The 24,126-nt window shown below is 41.7% G+C and overlaps 1 protein-coding gene across 1 annotated transcript in view; it reads left to right on the top strand.

Moving 5' to 3' along the window:
- Positions 1 to 24,126, top strand: part of MGAT5B (alpha-1,6-mannosylglycoprotein 6-beta-N-acetylglucosaminyltransferase B) — a 184,368-nt gene that overhangs the window by 98,522 nt on the left and 61,720 nt on the right. Inside the window, exons 8-15 of the mRNA XM_063960440.1 lie at positions 57 to 221; positions 3,820 to 3,989; positions 4,377 to 4,508; positions 5,401 to 5,534; positions 8,114 to 8,244; positions 9,416 to 9,421; positions 10,458 to 10,613; positions 23,872 to 24,018. Of these exons, the coding sequence (XP_063816510.1) occupies positions 57 to 221; positions 3,820 to 3,989; positions 4,377 to 4,508; positions 5,401 to 5,534; positions 8,114 to 8,244; positions 9,416 to 9,421; positions 10,458 to 10,613; positions 23,872 to 24,018 (1,041 nt within the window). The remainder of the gene's footprint in view (positions 1 to 56; positions 222 to 3,819; positions 3,990 to 4,376; positions 4,509 to 5,400; positions 5,535 to 8,113; positions 8,245 to 9,415; positions 9,422 to 10,457; positions 10,614 to 23,871; positions 24,019 to 24,126) is intronic.

Raw genomic sequence — 24,126 nt, forward strand, 5'->3', positions numbered from 1 at the left:
AGAGTTCTAAGATATCTGCACTATTCTGCCTCATAAGCCCTTCCTGTTTTTCCCAGGCTGCCTTCCGCACAGAGCTCTCCTCTCTTCTCGACCTAATGGAAACTGGCAAAGACTCTCTCATTTTTATGAAGAAGAGGCTGAGGAGGTTAGAGGCTCAGTGGCTGCTGGCTGCTCGGAGGTTGGAGGCCAGGATTAATAATTCACCAAAGGAGCAGAAACAGGTATCAGAAACATTCATTTTATATTAGTTTCTCAATTTCTATCTATAAATATGATGCGCATTTATGAGGCTACAGGTTTCTGAATCTTGGTAGATGTAACTAATGCAGGGACGTGCAGTCAGGGGAGGCAGGGGAGGCAGTGCCTCCCCTGACATTAATGTTGGAATAATACAAAGAAGATACTTATGACACATGTTATGTGTTATAAGTATCTGCTTTAGCCTTTGTATTATTCTAGCCAGTCGTACCTGTGTAAAAGCGGTCCTGTCAGTGTAGTTGAGGCAGCGCTGTCAGTGCCTCCCGGTGTCTGTGTGTACGGGCCGGAAGCAGGGGGCGGGGCCAGCATAAGGGCAGGAGAAAGCATTGACAAAAACTCCTAGAAGCGGCACCTACTTGTAGTGCCGCTTTGAAGCAGCGATTGGCCAGTGCGGGACCAGGGGAGGATACTTTGCGGCTACAGGCGCATCACGTGGCTGTTTCCGTCAGAGCCGGAGAGCAGCGCTGAGTAAGCTGCATGGAAAGAGCTGGGGGGAATCAACGTGGCTGTTTCCGTCAGAGCCGGAGAGCAGCGCTGAGTAAGCTGCATGGAAAGAGCTGGGGGGAATCATTGGCTGCGGAGGTGATAATGCGGAAGGCCATGAGGACGGGGAGCATCGGTGAGCGCTCTCTCTCTCTCTCTCTCCCCTTTTTTTGCTACTCCTCTGTATTGAAGTTTTTATGTCTCAGGGCTGTACTAACCTCCGCCATAACTGCACTTTTCTCTGCGCTCTGACACTCCCCCGTCTGCTTTCTTATCCCCTTCTCCCTCTTCCTCACGGCCACTGTATTCTCTCATCGCTGCGCTCCCCCTGGCCGTTTGGCGCATGCGGATCCAGGTTCTGTTTTTCTGGCCATGCGCGGACTGACTTATTGATGAACCAGTGTGCGCATGCCCAGAACAGCAGAACCCGGATGCGCATGCGCCAAACGCCCAGGGGGAGCGCAACGATGAGAGAATACAGTGGCCGCGGCGGTGAGGAAGAGGGAGAAGGGGATGAGAAAGCAGACAGGGGGGCAGCGGGGAGTGTCAGAGCGCAGAGAAAAGTGCAGTTATCGCGATGGCGGAGGTTAGTACAACCCTCCCTAAATTACTTGTTTTACAGGTTTTATTGGATTCTACTGGACAAGTGGACGTGACCGGCGTGGGATGTAGGTAAGTAATCTCTCTCTCATTTTTACAGGTACCCCAATTGGATTCTACTGGACAAGTGGACGTGACCGGCCTGGGATGTAGGTAAGTATGTGAGAGTGTGTAAGTGTGTTTTAATAAAATTTTACTTTCAAGGTGTGTGTGTTGTGTTTTTATTTGGGTATTTTTTTTGTTGTGGAACTACAGGTACCAGCGAGCTAATTATTTCCCCGCATACTGGTACTTGTGGTTATCCAAGTACCAGCAAGTGGGGGAGGCTTGCTGGGCCTTGTAGTTCCACAACAAAAAACAATATTCTATTTTTGCACACTTATGACTATCAGCCTGGCACCCACCGCCCAGGGGTGCTGGGGACAGCCTCGGGCTTCACCCCTGGCCCTTGGGTGCCTGGAGGGGGGGACCCCTTGATTTAAGGGGTCACCACTCATCCAGGGAACCCCGGCCAGGGGTGACTAGTTGGGGGGGTAATGCCACGGCCGCAGGGACCAATATAAAAGTGTCCCCCGGCTGTGGCATTATCTCTCTAGCTAGTGGAGCCCGGTGCTGGTTTTAAAAATACGGGGGACCCCTACGTCTTTTGTCCCCTGTATTTTTGGAGCCAGGACCGGACTATGAGCCCGGTGCTGGTTGTCTAAATACGGGGAGCCCCTGTTCAATTTTTTCCCCAGTATTTAAACAGCCAGGACTGGCTCAAAGAGCCCGAGGCTGGTTATACTTAGGAGGGGGGACCTCACGCATTTTTTTTTATTTTTTTTAACCCATTCACACCCTTTTCCAAAGATAACCATGCACGGATCTCACTGATCCGTGCATGACTATCACAACATGCCAGCAATAAGCAGGTTTCTTTGAAAGCTCCATTTTTTTACGAATTCTATGCTTTCCCGGCAGTGTTTGGCTAATGACGGCAGTGATTGAGAATACAAATTCTTAGTAAATTACCCAGTTCTATCAAATAACACCCGTGTTTGACCGATGGTCTATTGATTCGTATTTGTGGGCTCAGGGGCAGTGGCGGGCATTGGCTCGGCGGCGGTAGGGGTCATCAGCAAATTCGGCGGACATTATGGCCGCAGTGCCTCACCAGCCACTGACCTCACCGCACGCCACTGAACTAATGTGACATATTTCAGTGTTGTAAATTGCTCTATACTGCAACACATAATAGTACCTACGTAATGCAAGTTGTACTAAAGTTAGGGGGGAAAGCATTTACACAGCTGAAGAGAATATGACAAAGCCAATATATCCACACTAGGCGAGAACATGTCATAGAAATATCAGAGCAAAAAACATCTCTGAAAAAGCCTGGCAACAAATTAAACAGCAATAAAAGGCATCAATTTGCCATTTCCACAGTAGAAATAAAGCTGTCTGCATTCAGAAAGGAAATACTAGTAAACAGAAAGGAGAGTGCATGCAGCATTAGGTCAAGGAACATTTGATGCACGCTTTTTACCTACTCAAACATAGTATCTGCAATGTATATACAGTATGTATGTGTGCAGGTGGTCCTGTCTTTACTCTTAATTCAGTGTGTGCACATGCTAATAATATTTAGAATCTACTATATAGAAGCATAGCAACAGCATATATATAGGGTTGGTAAGAATCTATTGTCAACTGACAGTCACAATTATTAGGCTATCGTATGAATCCATGGAGTTTTTTAATAGCTATCCACATAGATGTCCCACAGTCAGGTCTGCCTGCATACTGACAGCTCTAGACACTAATGAATCCACCACATGCTTGTGCTGAGATGTTTGCCCACATTCGGGCCATGTTTTCAGTCACGTCCTGTTAGGCATTTCACTGTGGTGGGTAGATGATCCTGTGTCACTGCAGCACCTGTATGATTCCTTACTTGCTTTCATTAGCAATGATGTCACCAGCAATCAGAAACTCAGATGTGGCAACAGTAATCCAGCAGACTGTCTCTGAAGAAATACTCTGATACGTTTCTCTGCTTTAACCATGCAAAAATGTGTCTGTAGGTATAGTTAGTAGATGGCATTGTGGGATGATTGGTATATAATGGGGAGATTCAAATGTTTGAAAAGTCGATTGGGTGTCTGTTTTTTCCTGTCTATTATATTTTTCAAACATTTGAATCTCCCCCAATGTATCCAATTGTCAACTGGGTAAGGAAGGAAGATACATTTTTTCTCTTGTGAGGCTAAATTCACAGCTAACAGGGAGATTTGTTGTGTCTGTTGTCTTTACCCCACAACTAATTTTATGGAAGGTTAAACTTGAGTGGCCTCACCTATGTTTTGTTTTTTAAACCGTTGTAACTATATAACTAGGCAGCTTACTACAGTAAAAGCCTACCTCATTATATACATACTGTACCTACCTTTCATTGGTAGCTAGCCTTTTATCACATTATCTTGAATATCTCTACAGATCCTTGTCCACATTGGATTTCTGACAGAGGAGTCTGGTGACGTGTTCAGTCCAAGGGTGCTGAAAGGGGGTCCTCTGGGGGAGATGGTGCAATGGGCAGATATCCTTGCAGCACTCTATGTCTTAGGACACAGTCTAAAAATAACAGTGTCTGTGAAAGAATTGCAGAGGTGAGTATAGTAACAGTGCAGTTGATTGCAATATAAGCATGGTATTTATCATATAAGCAGAATGAGCTCTTTCATACTTGCCAGTATTATAGCTCAGCTGCGCCATGCATTTTTACAATAATGTTAAATTATTGGAATATTCTGTGATTGCCTGGATAGAAAGTGGGATATATTGTACTTTAGAAACATAATGCATATTACACTTATCTTGGCATTAAAATAAGGTCCTCTTTCCATTCATACTTTTTATTCATCCAAAGAGTCACCCAACCTTTAAAAGGACATTAATGTGTTGGATGTACAGTACTGTGAGTTTGTGCATGCATGTGACGAGCTTGAATCTCCTGAGGAAGTTATGCTCTGCTCAGGCTTTATTCCATGTTTCAGCTACTTAGGTGTCCCACCTGGAAGGGGAAATTGCCCACTGACAGAACCTCTAGGTTTTGATCTCATTTACACAGACTATCATGGCATGCAGCAAATGAAGCAGCACATGGGCCTGTCCTTCAGGAAATACAGGTGAGAAAGTAGTGTAAGTGAGGACACAGACCCAGATATGGACTAAGACACCCACATTTATCTGGGACTACCTGGATTCTTTCATCCCTGACTTCTTACTGACACTCTGACCTGTAACTCTGTCACCTGACCATGGCCCTCATTCCGAGTTGTTCGCTCGCAAGGCGAATGTAGCAGAGTTACACACGCTAAGCCGCCGCCTACTGGGAGTGAATCTTAGCTTCTTAAAATTGCGACCGACGTACGCGCAATATTGCGATTACAAACGAGTTAGCAGTTTCTGAGTAGCTCCAGACTTACTCTGCCTGTGCGATCATTTCAGTGCTTGTCGTTCCTGGTTGACGTCACAAACACACCCAGCGTTCGCCCAGGCACTCCCACCGTTTCACCGGCCACTCCTGCGTTTTTTCCGGAAACGGTAGCGTTTTCAGCCACACGCCCCTGAAACGCCGTGTTTCCGCCCAGTAACACCCATTTCCTGTCAATCACATTACGATCGCCGGAGCGAAGAAAAAGCCGTGAGTAAAAATACTTTCATCATAGTAAAGTTACTTGGCGCAGTCGCAGTGCGAACATTGCGCATGCGTACTAAGCGGATTTTCACTGCGATGCGATGAAAAATACCGAGCGAACAACTCGGAATGAGGGCCCATATGTGGCATCACTGGGCTACTTGAGTATTTTACTGTGACCCATTAATTGTCCCAGAGATCCACAACCTATAAGTCCCAAATTAACTATAAGCCAAATCCCATTTACTGTAACCCATAGTTTTCTATTGTCCTTTCATTTATGACGACATTCCCTAAAACAAATAGACCCACCCTTTAGTCCACACAGAAATGTGGTCCCTTACAAAGGGTCCACACCATGAATACCCCCCCTCCTGCAGGTGCCGTCTACGTGTGGTGGACACATTTGGGACAGAGCCGGCTTATAACCATGAAGAGTATGCCACACTCCACGGCTATCGCACAAACTGGGGATACTGGAATCTGCATCCCAAACAGTTCATGACAATGTTTCGTAAGTTTGGGAGGAGGGGTGGGGTGGGGTCAATTTACATCTTGCTTAGCATGCTGTATGACATATATACATGTTCTGTATTTGCTGATTTATATTATGTGTTTTCACTGCTATTGTGCACTGTCATGTAAGGGGGAAGTGTTGCTTTTAAACATTAGATTTGTATAAAGCCCTGACTGTGGACTAAAGCAATAGTAATGCCACTGCTGTGTGATACTCTGTAGATGTATTTGGTCATCATTATTTCCTATTTATTCATTTTATAATTATGTATTATTAATCCCTTCCATTACTAAGATTAGAAATAATATAGAAGTGAACAGTTGTTACTATTGCATATTAATCATGGCATTGTAAAAAAGACTTACAAATGGCTGCGGTCATATCATGCAATATCAATGATAGCATACAAGCGTGACAAATGGCTGCTGCAGATTCATAGTGGCACAGAGCTGCAGATATTCCATAAACACTTATGTAGCGGTGGAAGAGACTGTAAAACGCCATTACTGAACATAATTAAATTCAGAATATACAGTAAAAGGTTTTTAATCTACTGAAATATACTGATGTTAAATCATTGTCAGTTGAAAATTAGACTTTACAATTATTGTCTTTTGATGAAACTTCTCCTTTAGTTTTCCTGCACTTTAAACACACTAATTGTAAATGAATCTCTTTCACTAACTGTGTGAAGTTAATTTATCTTCCCCTTATTGTGACTACATATAATTTTCCATTATAGCAACAACCCTTATGAATATACAATATTCAGAGCACAAGACTGTGTTAAGTTGTCTACATCGTTTAAAATGAAAAACATTAATGTAATCGGAGGGCTGGGATACTCAGGGTAGTGGAGAGCCTGGCTGGGCCCTGGTACTTTTTAGGAGGTGTGGCCTAATCATAGGAGGCGCGGTCATGCACCCTTAGAAAAAAAAGCTGAAAAAATTGTATTTTAAGCACCTTCTCGGCCACACTGCAGCCCAGCACATAGCAGTGTGTGCTGGTCTGAGGAGAAGAGCTGCAGCTGCTGCTGCCACTTGGACCCGCTATCAGACCTGGGCCCAGGTAATTTGTAACCCCCCCCCCCCCCCTCTCGGCACCATTGGTGATACTAAGAAGTGTGAGGTTGGAATGCAATTTTTGAAATAAATTTGGCAGGAGTTTTTCTCAGCGATTCATTAGCTAATTTCAGGTTTAGGTGGAGCTAATGCATGGGTGATAAGGTTTCACAGTGGTTAGAATTGCAGCTTCACAGCACTATGTGGATATTGGTTTATTTCCTGCCAGAGTCCTACCTGTGGTGTTTGTAAGTTCTCCCCATATTTGCGTGGATTCTTTCAAGTATCCTCCCAAAGTCTAAAAACATATTGTTAGTATAGCTGGCTTCTGACAAACATTACCCTGATGTTGGAAACACACTTGAATGATATATCATTCTTTGAGCGACGAACAATGTATGGGTAGTATTCCCGATATGTCTTTGAACGACGTCTTTTCAGGTCTGCCCTGCAGCACAGCCAATGCCGATATTTCTTGCATATATATCAGCATATCTGGCTGTGTGTACAGCCGACCCACCAACCAACCATCCCTTATGTTGGCCTAAGGAACAGCCAACAATGACATCACAACTGGATGGGCAAATTCAAATGCCCACCCAGTTGTGATGTCTGGCCAGACATATTGAGCGGCCGATTGGTAAGTGTGTGTGCTTACCAAATCGGACGCTGTATCGAAAGATCTGTCAGCATAGTGCGCACCATGCCTTATGTCTGTGTGTGAGTACAGACAGCAAGGTCTACAGGTCTGATCTAAATGATTAAATAAAGCACCACATAAATATGTTGTCAAAATATAAATTAAGGTAAAAAAATAATGAATGGGGCATGTAATAGATTGAGGGTTACTTATAGAAGTTTTAAAGTAAATAGTGTGAAGATAAAAACATAAAAGATATACAAATAAAGGGCTTTTTGTAAGACTTAGGAACAATTACAGCAAATGTGTATCTGGACAAACCATGTTGCAATGCAAAGATTCATATTCATGCAGAGAAAATACTGAATGCACGTGGCACATAAATGCTGAGCAACTTAAAAACAAAACAAAAAAACTCTTTGATTTAGAGTTGAACTAGGGAGCCCGACCTTCCCCTTCCAACTGAATATCTGTCCATACAGTTTAAATGCGCCTCACTGCATTGCACCATGGTTTTTACCAAGACGGAAAATTGCACCATCTAGATGGATTTTTTCCAAATTTTAAAAGAACCATAGTTATAATATCATCCGCCTACCTTCGTTTGTTACCATCAACACAGCTGTATCACTGCACCTCTGTTATAGCATGGGCTTGTGCTGCTGCTAATGTACCTGTCCATTCCCTATTGCACTCCTGTGTTATTGCACCTCCATTGTACTGTTCTGCTGCTTTCCTGCACTTGGCTTTCTGTTGTTCTGTGGTTAATGTACCATCCAGTTTCTTTGTGTCTCTTGTAACTCCTCTACTACCACTGCAGCAGTGAGATTTACGTCAATTTATACACTGTTTCAACAATATGTCCTTGTCTGCAGCTCACACTCCAGATAATTCCTTCATGGGATTTGTAACGGACGAACTGAATGAAACTGAGCGCCAACAGGTAACTCAGAACAAGGTCCGGAACATGGCAGTTGTGTATGGCAAGGAAGCAGCCATGTGGAAGGTAAATGATGCCATCCTCACCATCCTTACCCTTATCCATCAACCAGTGTAAATATTGTAAATCTTAGAGATCGACAATGCCTATCATTCTGCCAAGACGTAGCTTTCAGCATATAACAAGAGGACTTTCACCATGCCCACTAATCCAAAGGGACCAAGACAATAATGGTTATTTAGGAACTGCAAAATCTCCACAGTGCTTCTTTATATGTGCAAATGAACCTGCAGTGCACTCTAAAGTGCACACACCTACTTTATGGTAGAGGTGGACACCCTTGTACATTCAGTCTGCATTATATTTGCAGTTTGGCAGATGCTCTGGAAAATGTGCTAAGTGGAATATAGAGAGTTCAGAGTTCAGCCTACTACCACTTAGGACAACTCTATAACTTATGTTCAGCAAAGAACACCCCTAATCCTATAGGCATTGGAATTGCTTGCACCACCACTGATGTTACCATCTTAGCCTGCAAATCCATGTGCTTCCCCACAAAACCAGTCACACATGCACAAATGTAAGCATATGACAAAGGAGCACAGGGCTACAGTTTTGAACTTTTTGTCTCCAAAATGGCCTGTTATTATTGCTTGTACTCCCCAATACAGTGTCCCATTGTCTACTATTCTCCTACACTATGTACTTGTCTTTGTAGTACACTAATCTCCCTGGGCATGCTGAGCTGCCTTGTGATACATTTACTCTATGTACGATATTTATGTCATCTATACAGTATGGTGCCACTGCATACTGATAGTGATGCCACATATAGCTGATGAATTGAAACCCATTTTTGAAATAGTCATGTACCCCTATTAAAATCTTATGGTAAAACTGTAATTCAGTGTTGAAACTGTTATCTGAACCCCTGGGAGCCAGCTGTATGGGTGCGGTAGGCGCTTGAGTACCACCAATATTTGTGCTGACTGTAGTCTTGTCTGTGCACAGCATTTTTGAGTCCTATGATGGATACAATCATTTAAAAAGTTGGCTCTCATGTCTGCCTATTCCTATTTTATCGGTATTGTTTTGTATCAAAACGTCTCCATTTCAGTCAGGTCTGCCTGTTTTCCATATTGCCTCCATGTTTTTCAAAATCAGATAAGTTACTGACGTCTTTCTCTTTTTCCGTTGGAATATCCCCGATGATGGTGATGATGATAATGATGCACAGTTGCAGGTATAAATATATAGCTACATCCATCATTTAATTATAGTTATTTAACTTATGCTGCACTGACCCGTTTTACATTGCTAACAGCTACTGTATGTACATTTTTCATGCTTCATAGCTGTTGTGTCAAAAAGTCAGTGGGTGCTGGTCTGTAGAAATTTGGGAAGGAAATTCTGGGGAAAAGCAGATAAACAGTAACAACGAAGATTAGAGAGGATAAATGTATCTCCATGACTTAATGGATACATGGAAAGTAATATCCAGATGTCTGCATGCAAGGCAATAGACCCTTTTGCATTTTAATAAATGTTTCCACATACAGACAGAATCAGACATATCTGAAACGCCCAGACATGACTAAACTACTTACAATTTTTAAAAATGATGGGTAATTTCTCCTGATACCACTCTTTTAGCAATGTGCAGGGTAGTAGAGAGTCTGTCTCATCCCAGGTACTTTTCAAAGGGTGTGGCCTAATCACAGGAAGCACGGTCATGCACCCTTAAAAAAAAATACTGAAAAAATTGTATTTTAAGCACCTCCCTGGCCACACTCACAGCAGTGTTCTGGGCTGAGGAGAAGAGCTGCACCTGATGCTGCCCGGTAAGGGAGAGTGGGCCTGGGGCCTCTATTGGGACCTCAATGGGCCCCTCCATCAGACCTGGGACCGGGCGATTTGTACCCTCTCCCCCCCCCCCCCTTTTCACACCACTGTCTATGTGCATCTGCTTTAATATAGTATTATGATGACTCTGAAAAGGTGGCGTAAAGCTGACATGATGCAATTACTCAGGAATAGCAAGCGTGGCACCTTTCCCACACAGGTTGGCATGCAGAGTAGCTGAAGTGTAAAAAAGACTTGAGTATTAATCATCTGTCCCTGAGTATTGCTACAGATCCATACCTTTGAAAGAGAAACAGAAGATGTGCTTTATTTCTGCTATTGCCCTGTGCTCATGAGTAGTACCTTGTTTATTGTAGTTACTGACACGACAGTATTGCTTGCTCTGCCAATAAATTCAACATTCTGTTTGTTTCTAGGGTAAAGAAAAGTTTCTGGCAGTATTACACAAGCACATGGAAGTACACGGGACTGTTTATTTCGAAACCCAGAGGCCCCCTGAGGTTCCTGCATTTGTGAAAAACCATGGGTTGTTGCCTCAGCAGGATCTACAGCAGCTGCTAAAGAAGGCCAAGGTGCTTTGGGAGAAGGGTTATAAGGAGATAAATGGTATTCTGGCAAGGGGCAAGTAGTAGGGTATAAACAAGATATGTATTACATTACAGTGGGGGAGAAAAGGTAAGAAACTACAGAGAGTAGATGGGGGGGGGGGGGGGGGAATATTTTCAGCACGCGTATAACCTTTGTAGTAACTAGGGGCAGGTTGGGAACTTAAAGTGGTCCTGCGAAAAATTATGAAAGTTGCTTGATGTATATGGGACCAAATCAGCTGTGGTCTGGGCCAACAGAAAAGTATAAAAGCAAATAAGGTGGTCCTGCACAGAGGATACTGCAAGTCATTCTACCCACTCTGTTATGGGTACAAATTAATCACTAAAGAAAAATTATCTGAAATGTAAACACAGTTTGTATGGGATGTAGTTATGTGACCGACAGTCACATAACCTCACCCTGCATCCCGAACACTGACAATACATACAGTCGTCATGCCGACTAGAAGGGACTATTTCCATGACACCCATAGAGTGGGAATAGAACCTGGGGCTTCGTTGCGCTTGTTCCCCCCCTTGCGAGAAGCAGGAGGTGCAGGACTTTGTGCGAGTCTGGACGGATTTTTAAAGTGGCAATCATTTACATGGCAAAACCAAGTGGGTTTTGCTTTGTAAATGATTGGTGCTTTAAAAATCTGCTTCTGGCAGGCAATTATATTTTACCCTATGTATCATCAGGCTGATAAATACTTTAATATACAGCACTGAACACTGCATTTTATCACACACTACATAGTACAGGTTGAGTATCCCTTATCCAAAATGCTTGGGACCAGAGGTATTTTGGATATGGGATTTTTCCGTATTTTGGAATAATTGCATACCATAATGAGATATCATGGTGATGGGACCTAAGTCTAAGCACAGAATGCATTTATGGTTCATATACACCTTATACACACAGCCTGAAGGTAATTTTAGCCAATATTTTTTATAACTTTGTGCATTAAACAAAGTGTGTGTACATTCACACAATTCATTTATGTTTCATATACACCTTATACACACAGCCTGAAGGTCATTTAATACAATATTTTTAATAACTTTGTGTATTAAACAAAGTTTGTGTACATTGAGCCATCAAAAAACAAAGGTTTCACTATCTCACTCTCACTCAAAAAAGTCTGTATTTAGGAATATTCCGTATTTCGGAATATTTGGATATGGGATACTCAAACTGTATTACACGCAGTGGAAATAAAAATAAAATTTCAACTAGAATTAAAAAATAGACCTATGGACCATTATCTGAAATTATCACTGGCAAATGTCATTGTATGATTTGTCACAGACTTACTTTGTGAATATTTGGCATAATGTGATTATGGAATTTCCATGATTTCTGCTGCAGTTTGACAGCTGGGATTATCAGAGTAAACAATTTGTGATGTGTGTAATTGCGATGTTCACGACTGAGATACAAGCAGAATTATAGGATATAAATCTATTTGGGGTAATACTAGACAATATGCTCAAAATGTAGTATTAGTAAAAAGCAAAATAAGTTACTTTCTTCTGTATTGTAGAAGTGCCGTAAAGCTTGTGTGATTTTGTTACTGAAAACTTAATTTAATGTATTGTTGGTCATCTATCACAGCGTTCAATGATTTTATCTATGCTTGTTTATTATCACTGTCCTCTGAAAGTCTGTTATATATTTCCTAGTATGTTTTTCATGTCAGTTTTACAAGCCAGGCAATTTCTGTCATTTGCAAGTTCCAATTACAGATGAACATCTGTATTATCTGTAGTTCAGCTCTACATTGACAAGCGCACAGGAAGTAGGCTCACAAGTGTCAAGCTTTTGTCAGGTTTACTTAGCAATGTCATTGAGCTGTGATGTATATTGATCGATAACTCCAATCAGTCTTTTATTACATTGGTGTAAATCCCATCTGGTACAATAAATATACTGGTATAGAGTTTGGCATGAACATCATAACCTTTTAGACATCTACTGTACATAAGGTACTCTGCTCAAGATCAGTCAGGTCATCACTTGGGTGTAGAAGCGTTACTAGCTTTTGATGGCGACGACTTTATCTGGCTAATGTCTTCGATAATAAATAATTGTTTATATTTTATTCATTGACCTGATGAAGCACTGATTCAATAACCTCTACTTATATCACTTGTCAACTGTGATTGCCTGGGATCCGGTCTCTAGGTCGACAGTAGCTAGGTTGACACTATCTAGGTCGACCACTGTTGGTCAACAGTAACTAGGTCGACAGGGTTTCTAGGTCGACAGGGTCTCTAGGTCGACATGTTCTAGGTCGACGGGTCAAAAGGTCGACATGAGTTTTTCACAATTGTTTTCTTTTTTTGGACCTTTTCATACTTAATGATCCACGTGGACTACGATTGGAATGGTAATTTGTGCTGAGCGAAGCGGTAGTGGAGCGAGGCACCTTGCCCGAAGAATGGCGAGTGAAGCAAGCCATGCGAGGGGACACGGTGCACTAATTAGTGTTCCCGGTCACTCTATGAAGAAAACGACACCAAAAAAACTCATGTCGACCTTTTGACCTATCGACCTAGACCATGTTGACCTAAAGACCCTGTCGACCTAGTTACTGTCGACCAATAGTGGTCGACCTAGACACTGTCGACCTAGTTTCTATCTACCTTCCATACCACACCCGATTGCCTAATACCTTGTTTCTGACTAATCCATCCACTTTCAATCCCAAAGAACATTTATTCTAACAAATGGCTATCAGGATTGTCAAAAATGTCAGCTAATGACAGCAGTCTAGCCATGCATGTGCCTAAATTAGACATACACACAGTTGCTCTACTGTATTAACAGCTTAAGTCATTGGCTGCTTCACTTCCAGTAAGAAGCATTTACTTTATTGTTTTACTTGCAGTTCCAATAGTTGCGTAGTTGTACCTTCACTTACCCTGTTAGGAAAAGTTTCCTTTATACATACGACCACTGTACGTATATGTAAGTATTGTGCATTCAAATAACCCAAATAATGCTAGTGTTCCCCACACCTACAACTATGGGACAAGCACAGATGAATCTGGGTATTGCAGAGTGGAATGCTCTGAGGAGGTGCATGACAAAACCTTTGTTGGTTTTCTTGGTTAATTGTGGAAAATGTAAATTATCCATTTTCTCTCACTGCAGGGGTGAAAATCATGTTAGCAAATTGCAGCAACATAGTTTCAAACTATTAACGATTGCAACTTTTTGCCATGGTACAGAATAAGCACAAGCAACAATTGACTTGGATGGACAAATGTATATAATGTCACACAAGATATGTAATTTATTTACCATCCGGGTTCTGTTTGGGCATGTTTTTGTATCCTTCTATAGCTGCTAAACAGGCTATACAAGGGCTTCCATGGTCGTAGGAAAGATCTGCTGAGCCCTGAGCTAACCTAGCATAGTTAGGGATTTAGCATGGCCCCCCCAAACCTGCAATCCTGATGCATCCACTACTACACATCTTGCTGCATCGTCAGTATGGTTTTCTAATTTCATGGCCCTTCACATGGTGGTGAAGTCCAATGGGACTTAGCAGAGCAGTTCTGTAACAAACACACAGTCAACACAATTTATTTTGATGTTCTTGTATTGTTGGAATTATATACTGTATCACTTATAATAGTTATTAAGAATATCCAAAGAAAATACTTTTGGTCTGGTATAACAGTAAAGTTTGATTAGTCCATTAGGACCCAGTCACTTGAGTACAGTGAGCTATGTTCCGTTCCTCTAAATGTTTGTGATGAGTAAGCTGACCTGACAAATCCTCTATCACTTCTGAAGAAAACCAATTTTAGAGGCATGTTGACATTTTATCATCTAATTTTTATAGCTTTAAAGATCCACATTCTTTGGCCTTAGGTTTTTCTAGCTTCACGTGGATTTAATTTGTAGACTATTTTTCCTTTTAATATGGGTTCCAAACTAAATCATATTTTATATAACTTTTTTTTTTTTTCAAATCAAATTCCAGCTTCCTCAGGCCTAAGATTATCAGCTAGTTTAATTTATTATCTTGCATATGCCCTATTGTAACCTTCTAGCATGGACTGTAGGTCTGCTGGACAGAGTTGTTTATGTTCTTTGCCTATTAACATGACACTATAAATTACATTTAATTTTGCATTTACTATTATTGCTGTATTGAATTTGTAAAAGCCGCAGTTTACTTAATTTAGCACCTATGAGTTGATTCAATTTGCATCAAAAGATCGGCTTGCATAAATTATAAAGATTTATTATTTGACTAGCTTGACTGATTACTAAATGGCAAATTTCTTAATCTTAAAACTAACGCTGAGCTGGTTCCATCCGGTGCTCCATTATCTACCTGAATAATTAAATACGTTGAAAATGTTAGATTGACGGTTATGCCATGACTTCATTTCAATCTGTCTGTGTATATCTCCCATTTATTGAGGTTGTTGGAATACAGATTACATGGAATAAATGCTGTTGTAGGTTTCTGGATGTTGGAGAATAACTAAAGTAAGGTAAAGCAGACTACTTCAAGGCATGTTAAAGTGTGTAATGCTTTTATTCAGATTGATTGAGGTCACTCTGCCACCTTCTGTTTATAAATAGAATGATAAAATGACAAAAACAAGCTAAAAAAAAATACCTGTTACAGAGGCACCCAATGGATTAAAGAGTTGACAGTCATAAGGTCAACAATGTGTAGGTCTACACTAAATGGTCTACATGCTCAAGGTCGACATGGTCAAAAGGTCGACAGGGTTGACACTGAAATGGTCGACTCATGCAAATGTCGACATGAGTTTTTTATGTTATTTTGGTATCAAAATTTTCCTTTTTGCACGTGGACCCCCAATTAGTGCACCATATCCCCTCGCATGTCATGCAAACTTTTGGCAAGGTTACTGTTCCCAGGAGTATGGGTCGTTGGGTCGACCCAACTTAGGTCGACACTCATTAGGTCGACCACTGAAGGTCGACATTGCCATTAGGTCGACATGTATTAGGTCTATATGGGCGTTAGGACGACATGTCAAAAGGTCTACATGAGGGTTTTTTTACTGTTTTTGGTGTTGTTTTCTCCGTAAAGCGACAGGGAACCAAAATTAGTGCACCATGTCCCCTTGCATGGCTCGCTTTGCTCGCCATGCTTCGGGCAAGGTGCCTTGCTTCACTCGCCACAGATTACTGTTCCAATTGTAGTCCATGTGGATTGTTAAGCATGAAAAAATCCCAAAATGTATTTTAAAAAAAAAAACTCATGTCGACCTTTTGACCTGTCGGCCTAGTACATGTCGACCTAATGACCATGTCGACCTAATGCATGTCGACCTAATGGCAATGTTGACCTTCAGTGGTCGACCTAATGAGTGTCGACCTAAGTTGGGTCGACCTAACAACCGTATCCCATTCCCAGTTATAGTCCATGTGGATAGTAAAGTATGAAAAAGTCCTAAAAATGAAAAGAAAAAGAAAAAAATAATCATCTCGACATTTTCATGTGTCGACCATTGTCATGTTGAGCATTTGAACCTGTCAACCATGTCGACCATATGCATGTTGCCTATTTGTGTTGACCTGTTGTTTGTCACTCTTTTCACTGTTGACCTATCATCCAGATACCTAACAGCATAGATGAATAGGTAACATTATATAGGTGTAAAAATACATTTATTGGAAACACTATGAATATATTTCTGTACTATCAAGTCAAAATGCAGTGCAAAAATCTCAGACCATTTATACCTAATATCTATTAAGAACAAATTACAGCATAATTATTATAAGAGACAGGTGGTGTATCTAGAATCCCAGATGATTACCCTTGTTAGCAGATAATTTATTAGTTAAAGCAGAAGTAGTGTCAGATATTACTTTTAACATTAATTAAAGTTTGCTTCTCCAAATAAAATTAAGATGATAATACATCACAAAGGATATTTAGGATAGATCTGAATGTTCAAGTTGTTTGTGAAAGTGTGATCGGTTAATAGTAACTTATTATGTGACCAGGCAAAACAAGCATACTAAGTTGGCTAAAACATTAGAGCATCTACTTATGCGTACCTTAATGAAAATTCACAATCATTTGTTGAAAACTGGAAGACGGACTTCATGGTATTGGGCATACAAGTATACTGACCAAAATTCTATGAGCGGATTGGGACCCAATTCATAACATGCTAATGAAGCTTTTGCCTGAAAGCAATATCAAAGTTAGGTGATGGTGACCTGAAACAAAGTGGAAAGAAAGACATGGGAATGACCATCAAAGTATCAGGGAAGCATAATAATCAAAATCCAAATGGTGAATAGATATACTACTTTTAATTTGAACTAATAATGGGCTGAAAGACTTATACATTGAAGGCTGTATGGGCCAAGATGTCACTAGCTGGGTATGGGATGAACAGATTACATGTTTTTGACTACAGTTAAATCTGACTTTGTGGCCAGAGCATGCGACCGTCCACATGCAGATAATAGGAGAAGGCAGCATGCCTGCAGGTCCATCAGGTGAGAGCCGAAAACTCTCATTGAAGATGTTCTACTTAATTCCAATTCATAATGTCTCTTAGAAGAACTGAAAGGTATGAAGAAATCAAACTCCAACATGCCCATGACATAACTCTCCCAGTGAACGCATTTAACCCTGAAGTAAAATATTTGTGTTCTTTCAATTTATTGCACTAAATGGGAGAGGTAGAAAAAGAAGGAGTGAAAAAATGTAAGCCTAGGAGACAGGAGCATATTCAGTTCATCCATGCATTTGGAAGCTAATTATTGGTACTGTGTAACAATGTATACCCTTGCACCTTTCAGTATTTGGTAGGCAACAACCAACTCTGGTAAGATTAAGTGTCAAGGAATCAATGACATTAATTCTGTCTGAAATGGACTCAATCACTGCTTTGGAATCCACATACCTTCATTACTCTGCTTTCCAGATCCATTACTCAGACTGCAGACATAATAGACTTACTGCCCATAGAAGATCAATGGTTTACCTTTTATGAAGCACAATCTTGTAAATAGCGGAAGCAGTGAATTTATGCTGTGGAAAAATGACATTAGTTATTATTAACCCGGGGATAGAGAAGTCATCACTGTTAGAACCTGCTTTGTAGAACTAGCAGAAGACCAAGGAATATACATTATCGTTTAGTGATTTTCTGCATGCTTCATTTACTGCCTGGTCATATAGTTGGGAGTGAGCATTATGTTGGTGGCTTTGTTTGGAGGAAGAGTCTCAGCTGCCACTTCTAAAGATGAGGAAGACTACTGTAACTGTGATGGTGGTTAGGAAGACGAAGGCTGTGGCTAGAGGTAATGTGTATGTGTCTGTACTTTTTCTGTAGATATCAGTGTTATAGGGCTTCAGGTTAACCCATTTTTGCCATCTGGTACAGGAAATAAGTTTGTCTGTTTCCTCCAGGAAAACTCCTGTAGACCCATATGCCTGTATGTGATGTTTACCTCATAAAAACAGCTGGTTGCTTGTCCGCACTCACTAAATACGTGACTGCTGCAGTTTCTCCTTTTTGAAGACTAATACATGCGGACAAAATTATTCCAAGATGTGATTTCTATACCAAGCAAAGAGAACAGAATCTTCCACTGTACTCAGTCAGCATAAGAAATTCTAGAGCAGCTATTTCCAGCTAAGGAAAATATTGCGCATTTGCTAACATTGCTAACCAATGTTGCACTAAAATGGAAGATACAGCAGCTGTGTTCCAGTATATTTAAGATTAGGATTTATCTTGATAATACCATATGTCATTAGGACTTAAGGGGGTCATTCCGACCCGATCGCTGCACTGCTAGAAACTGTGCATGCGCGGTGCATGCCTGCCGCCATTGCCTAGCGATCGCCTCTGAGGCCTTTGCACTTCTGCGGGGGAAGGTGGGGGGGGCACTGACATGACATGCGGGGCGGACTAGCCCTGTTCTGGGCGTCCCCCCGCATGTCAGTGTGAATGATCGTAGCTGTGCTAAATTTAGCACAGCTATGAACAACTCGGAATGACCCCCTAAGTTCTTAAATAAATTTGTATCCATTAACTGGTTATCTGGTGGGTTAATTGAAGATTAATTCCATACTTTAGGACCATGGTGGTCATTCAGATCCGATCGTACGCTGCCTTTTTTTGCAGCCGTGCAATCGGGTCTGAAAAGCGCATGCGTGCGGTCCGCAATGTGCAAGCGCGTCGCTGTCCGGCGACGGGGGTCGCCGAATAGCGACAGTTTCTACGAAGAAAGCAATCGCAGGGGAGATCGCAAGAAGATTGACAGTCAGAAGGCGTTCCAGGGCGGCAAATCACTGTTTCCTGGGAGTGTCCAGAAAAACGCAGGCGTGTCCACCCGTTTCCGGAGGAGGATTCCTGACGTCACCAGCGGCTCGGAACGTCGCAGCGGCTGAGTAAGTCCTGGGCTGTGCAGAAACTGCACAAACTTTTGTTTGTGCAGCTATCTGTACAGCCGATCGCACCCCTGCGATGCGTTTACCCCCTCCCCTGTAGGTGGTGATTACCTGGTCGCAGCAGTGCAAAAAATAGCCTGCGTGTGACCAGGTCTGAATTAGGCCCCACATATACATTGTAGTCACAGGCCACTGCACCCCATTCCTGGGAATGGTGAGTGTGGTGGATTGCTGTATGTGTATGTATATATATATATACATATATATATATATATACACAGTGGCGGCTGCTGCCCCAGGGTGTGCAGGGGATATCTGGCCAGGACGTATGAACATACATGTGGAGATGTATGTAACATATGTCCTGGCTTCCTTCCCGGGAATCAGCAGCCACCGCTACATGAAAAACACTGCTCAGCCTGTCATTCATCATTTAGTGCACCCTCAGACTCCCATTGGCTGGTTTCACATGAATCCGGGGGTGGGCTAAATGATGATTGACAGGCTGAGCAGTGTGTGCCATGCTGCAGCGGCTGCTGATTCCCGGAGAAGGAAGCCGGGCTCTATGGTACATACAACTTCAAATGTATGTTCATATGTCCTGACCAGCTACCCCCTGCACACCTTGGACAGCGCTGCAGCCCAGGGGCAGCAGTTGCAGCTGTTTATATACACTGATTATATATAAACCAGTATGTCCGACACTACAAACAACTGTAATGACTGCAACCGGTGCCCTCACAACAACTAAGTTCTATATTGCAAAAGGTGTGTCACTCTTGACTCTCTCAGTTAATAGACTTATGTCACATAGAAGGTATCCAGACTATAGATCTACACTAAAAAGGTCTACAGTCAATAGGTCTACCACTATTGGTAGACATGCATTAGGTCGACAGGGTCAAAAGGTTGACAGGGTCAAAATGTCGACATGTAAAAGGTAGATAGGTCAACAGGGTCAAAAGGTTGACATGACAATGGTCGACACCATTACAGGTCGACCTTTTGACCTTGTCGACTTTTTGACCCTGTCGACCTATCCTACTGTCTACCTATTCTATGTTGACCTTTTGACCCTGTCGACCTAATGCTTGTCTACAATTGGTGGTAGACCTATTGACTGTAGACCTTTTTAGTGTAGATCTAATAATCTGCACCCCATATAGATAGCTTCAGTGTGTCAATCTGTGTTAGATTGCCAATGTGATGACACTCTAATACAGGTAGAAAGGTTTACATTATCTGTGTGAGTCCATTTTTTGGAGAGTCCAGAGTGCCACACCATTTGCAATGTGCGTGTATATATATATATATATATATATATATATATATATACATTGGGGCAAAAAAGTATTTGGACAGCCACCGATTGTGCAAGTTGACCCACTTAAAAAGATGAGAGAGGTCTGTAATTTCCATCATAGGTACACTTCAACTGTGAGAGACAGAATCTGAAAAAAAAACTAGGAAATCACATTGTATGATTTTTAAACAATTTATTTGTATATTCTTGTGGAAAATAAATATTTGGATAATCAAAAAGTTTAAATCAATACTTTGTAATACAACCTCGGTTGGCAATTACAGAGTTCAAACGTTTCCTGTAGTTCTTGACCAGGTTTGCACACGCTGTAGCAGGTATTTTGGCCTACTCTTCCATGCAGATCTTCTCTAGATCTGTCATGTTTTGGGGCTGTCGCCGGGCAACATGGACTTTCAACTCCCACCACAGATTTTCTACTGGGTTGAGGTCTGGAGACTGGCTAGGCCACTCCAGGACCTTGAAATGCTTCGTACGGAGCCACTCCTTAGTTGCCCGGGTGGTGTGTTTGGGGTCGTTGTCATGCTGAAAGACCCAGCCATGTTCCATCTTCAATTCTCTTACTGAGGGAAGGAGATTTTTGGCCAAAATCTCACGATACATGGCCCCATTCATCCTCTCCTTAATACGGATCAGTCGTCCTGTCCCATTTGCAGAAAAGCAGCCCCAAAGCTTGATGTTTCCACCGCCATGCTTCACAGTGGGTATGGTGTTCTTGGGATGCCATTCATCATTCTTCTCCCTCCAAACACGACGAGTGGAGTTTATACCATAAAGTTTAATTTTGCTCTCATCTGACCACATTACATTCTCCCAGTCCTCCTCTGGATCATCATGGTCACTGGCAAACTTTAGACGGGCCTGGACATGTGCTGGCTTAAGCAGGGGGACCTTTCGGGCACTGCAGGATTTCAATCCATGACGATGTAGTGTGTTACTAATGGTAACCTTTGTGACTGTGGTCCCAGCTCTCTTGAGGTCATTGACCAGGTCCCTCCGTGTAGTTCTGGGCTGATTCCTCATCGCTCTAAAGATCATTGATACCCCACGAGGTGAGATCTTGCATGGAGACCCAGGTCGAGGGAGATTGTCAGTGATCTTGTATTTCTTCCATTTTTTAATAATTGCGCTAACAGTTGATCACTTCTCACCAAGCTGCTTGCCTATTGTCGAGTAGCTCGTCCCAGCCTTGTGCAGCTCTACAATTTTGTCCCTGGTGTCCTTAGACAGCTCTCTGGTCTTGCCCATGGTGGAGAGGTAGCAGTCTGACTGAGGGTGTGGATAGGTGTCTTTTATACAGATAACCAGTTCAAACAAGTGCCATTAATACAGGTAACGAGTGGAGGATAGAAGAGCTTCTTAAAGAAGAAGTAACAGGTCTGTGAGAGCCAGAAATCTTGCTGCTTGGTAGGTGTCCAAATATAAATTTTCCACAAGAATATACAAGTAAATTGTTTAAAAATCATACAATGTGATTTCCTGGTTGTTTTTTGTTGAAGTGTACCTATGATGGAAATTACAAATCATTTTTTAAGTAAGTCAACTTGCACAATCGGTGGCTGTCCAAATACTTTTTTGCCCCACTGTATGTATATGTATATATAAATATATAATATATATATATATATTCATACACATGGCCATCGGACTTTGACTGTATTTGCTGATGAATGAACTATTATGAGCCTGATAAGTATCCATGTAGTTTTTTGGACTACTACTTGCATGTAATGGTCCTGATTCAGAGTCATCCGCCATGCCAATGTTCACAAAGTTGAGCATTTACTTTTGCTACTGTGAATACGCGAAAATTCCAAAAACTTGTATGGAGCATGTTCTAGGAGGTGTATACACAAGGCTCTGTCACTCTGTAAGCCTTTTATCATGTCTATCCCATCTCTTTGGAGTCCTATAACAAAAGCATGCTTTTGTCATACACACATATATGGCACTCTATGGGTCTCATGCAGAGCCGCACTCAATGCTGATGGTGACGGAGTTGAGCGGTTTTCTTTATACTGTATTGTGTATTATTGTGTATTATTATTACTCCTATTATTGCAGTCTGTTCTCACTCATTTTGCAGTATGTCATCTGTGTTATTACTTTCATTACCATGTGCTTGCAATAAGCTAACTGCTTTCAATATCTCTCCATACTATATAATGATTCCTTTTTTTCTACCATCTCTTTCCAGTTTTCGTCTTGGTGCTTCCATGTTTTGTGTGTTTATTCAATATGTTATTTCTTTCTGTAATTTCCCACCGTATATTACACTACAAACTACTCAACTGCCCACTGTAACCTATGTAGTGCACTTAAGGTGGTTGCCTGGTACTTTCATCAGCAGGGTGAACAACTTGTGGAACGATTTATTCAGTGGGTATCTTGTTATTTAATTTCCACATTACCCTTATTTGTCTTCTTTCCACGTAATGCTTATGTCATACATTGTAACCTACTGTGCGTAGTGCGCCCAAGAAGGCTGCCTCTCTTGCTACTCTCATGTGTAGATTGTGCAATGCATGGATCTGATGATTTTGTAAGGTTCAGGTTACTTGCTTTAGTATTCTGTGTCTCCCACATTATGTGTTATCTCTTCCAGGCATTACCTATGTAGTAATGCCTTCTTCAGTTGGCACTTCCACAATTCCCTCTGAGAGTGTTACAATCGGATCCCTCCTAGCACGCCCTAGCATGCACATCACACTGTGTAAGTGCAGAAGGACTCCCTGGTCCTAAACGTGAAAGTCCTTCTGTTGCAAAAAGGACAGCTCTTATTGGGATATGCGCATTTCTTGGTACATACTGGCATTATTAACACTGGTATGTACCCATTAAGAGGTGGGATGTTTATCTCACCCTATATTTGTTTCCGATGGGGATTACAGGCAATTCTAATGCTGGGCATATACTGTCAGATAAAATGTCTGTGACACTGCAGACATTTTATCTGACAGCCTGAACCCCATCAAATATCGTGGCCATACACTGAGATACCTCATAATGTATAGCCGCATGGTATCTGCGTTCCTTCCCTGGGGAGAAGAAATTTCCGTGTACCTTCCCCACATAGAGGAAACATCGATTACTCGGGCAGGAGGAGCAAACACTGCCCAATGCGACTGACTTGCAGTTTACAAATGATCAGATCTGTCGGACATGTTGGACAATTCGGCATGTCTGACAGACTGATCATTTGTGGTCAGTCGCGGATTAGGTCGATAATTGTATAATGTATGGCTAGCATTAACCTCCTGGCAAAACAGTGCTTGCCTATGAAGATGACCCAATATTTACAAGAGTTTAGCTTATCATTTAATTTGTAACCTCTGACATTGATTTATCCCACTAAGCCATTGCCTACATAACAGACAGTATAGTTGAATATGTTATTTGGTGTTTATTCTGTATATTTTTGAGATTTTTCTATATATGTACATTGCATAATGAACATATTTTCCGCAGTCACTTTTAACCTTGGCTATTTTTTCTACAGCTGTTTATAGGATTTGGCTTTCCCTATGAAGGACCAGCTCCCTTGGAAGCCATCGCCAATGGCTGTGTGTTCCTGCAACCACGTTTCAATCCACCGCACAGCTCTCTCAACCATGAATTCTTCCGAGGCAAACCAACCTCCAGAGAGGTACGGATTGACATCTTTTATTGGCCTTGAATTTTCTTGGTCAAGAATGAAAAATCACCAATAATTTCAACAACGTTATTTGTGTTATAATAATGGTGCTTGCTACAA

Source organism: Pseudophryne corroboree, chromosome 3, assembly GCF_028390025.1.
Source record: "Pseudophryne corroboree isolate aPseCor3 chromosome 3, aPseCor3.hap2, whole genome shotgun sequence".
NCBI classification, from domain to species: domain Eukaryota; kingdom Metazoa; phylum Chordata; class Amphibia; order Anura; family Myobatrachidae; genus Pseudophryne; species Pseudophryne corroboree.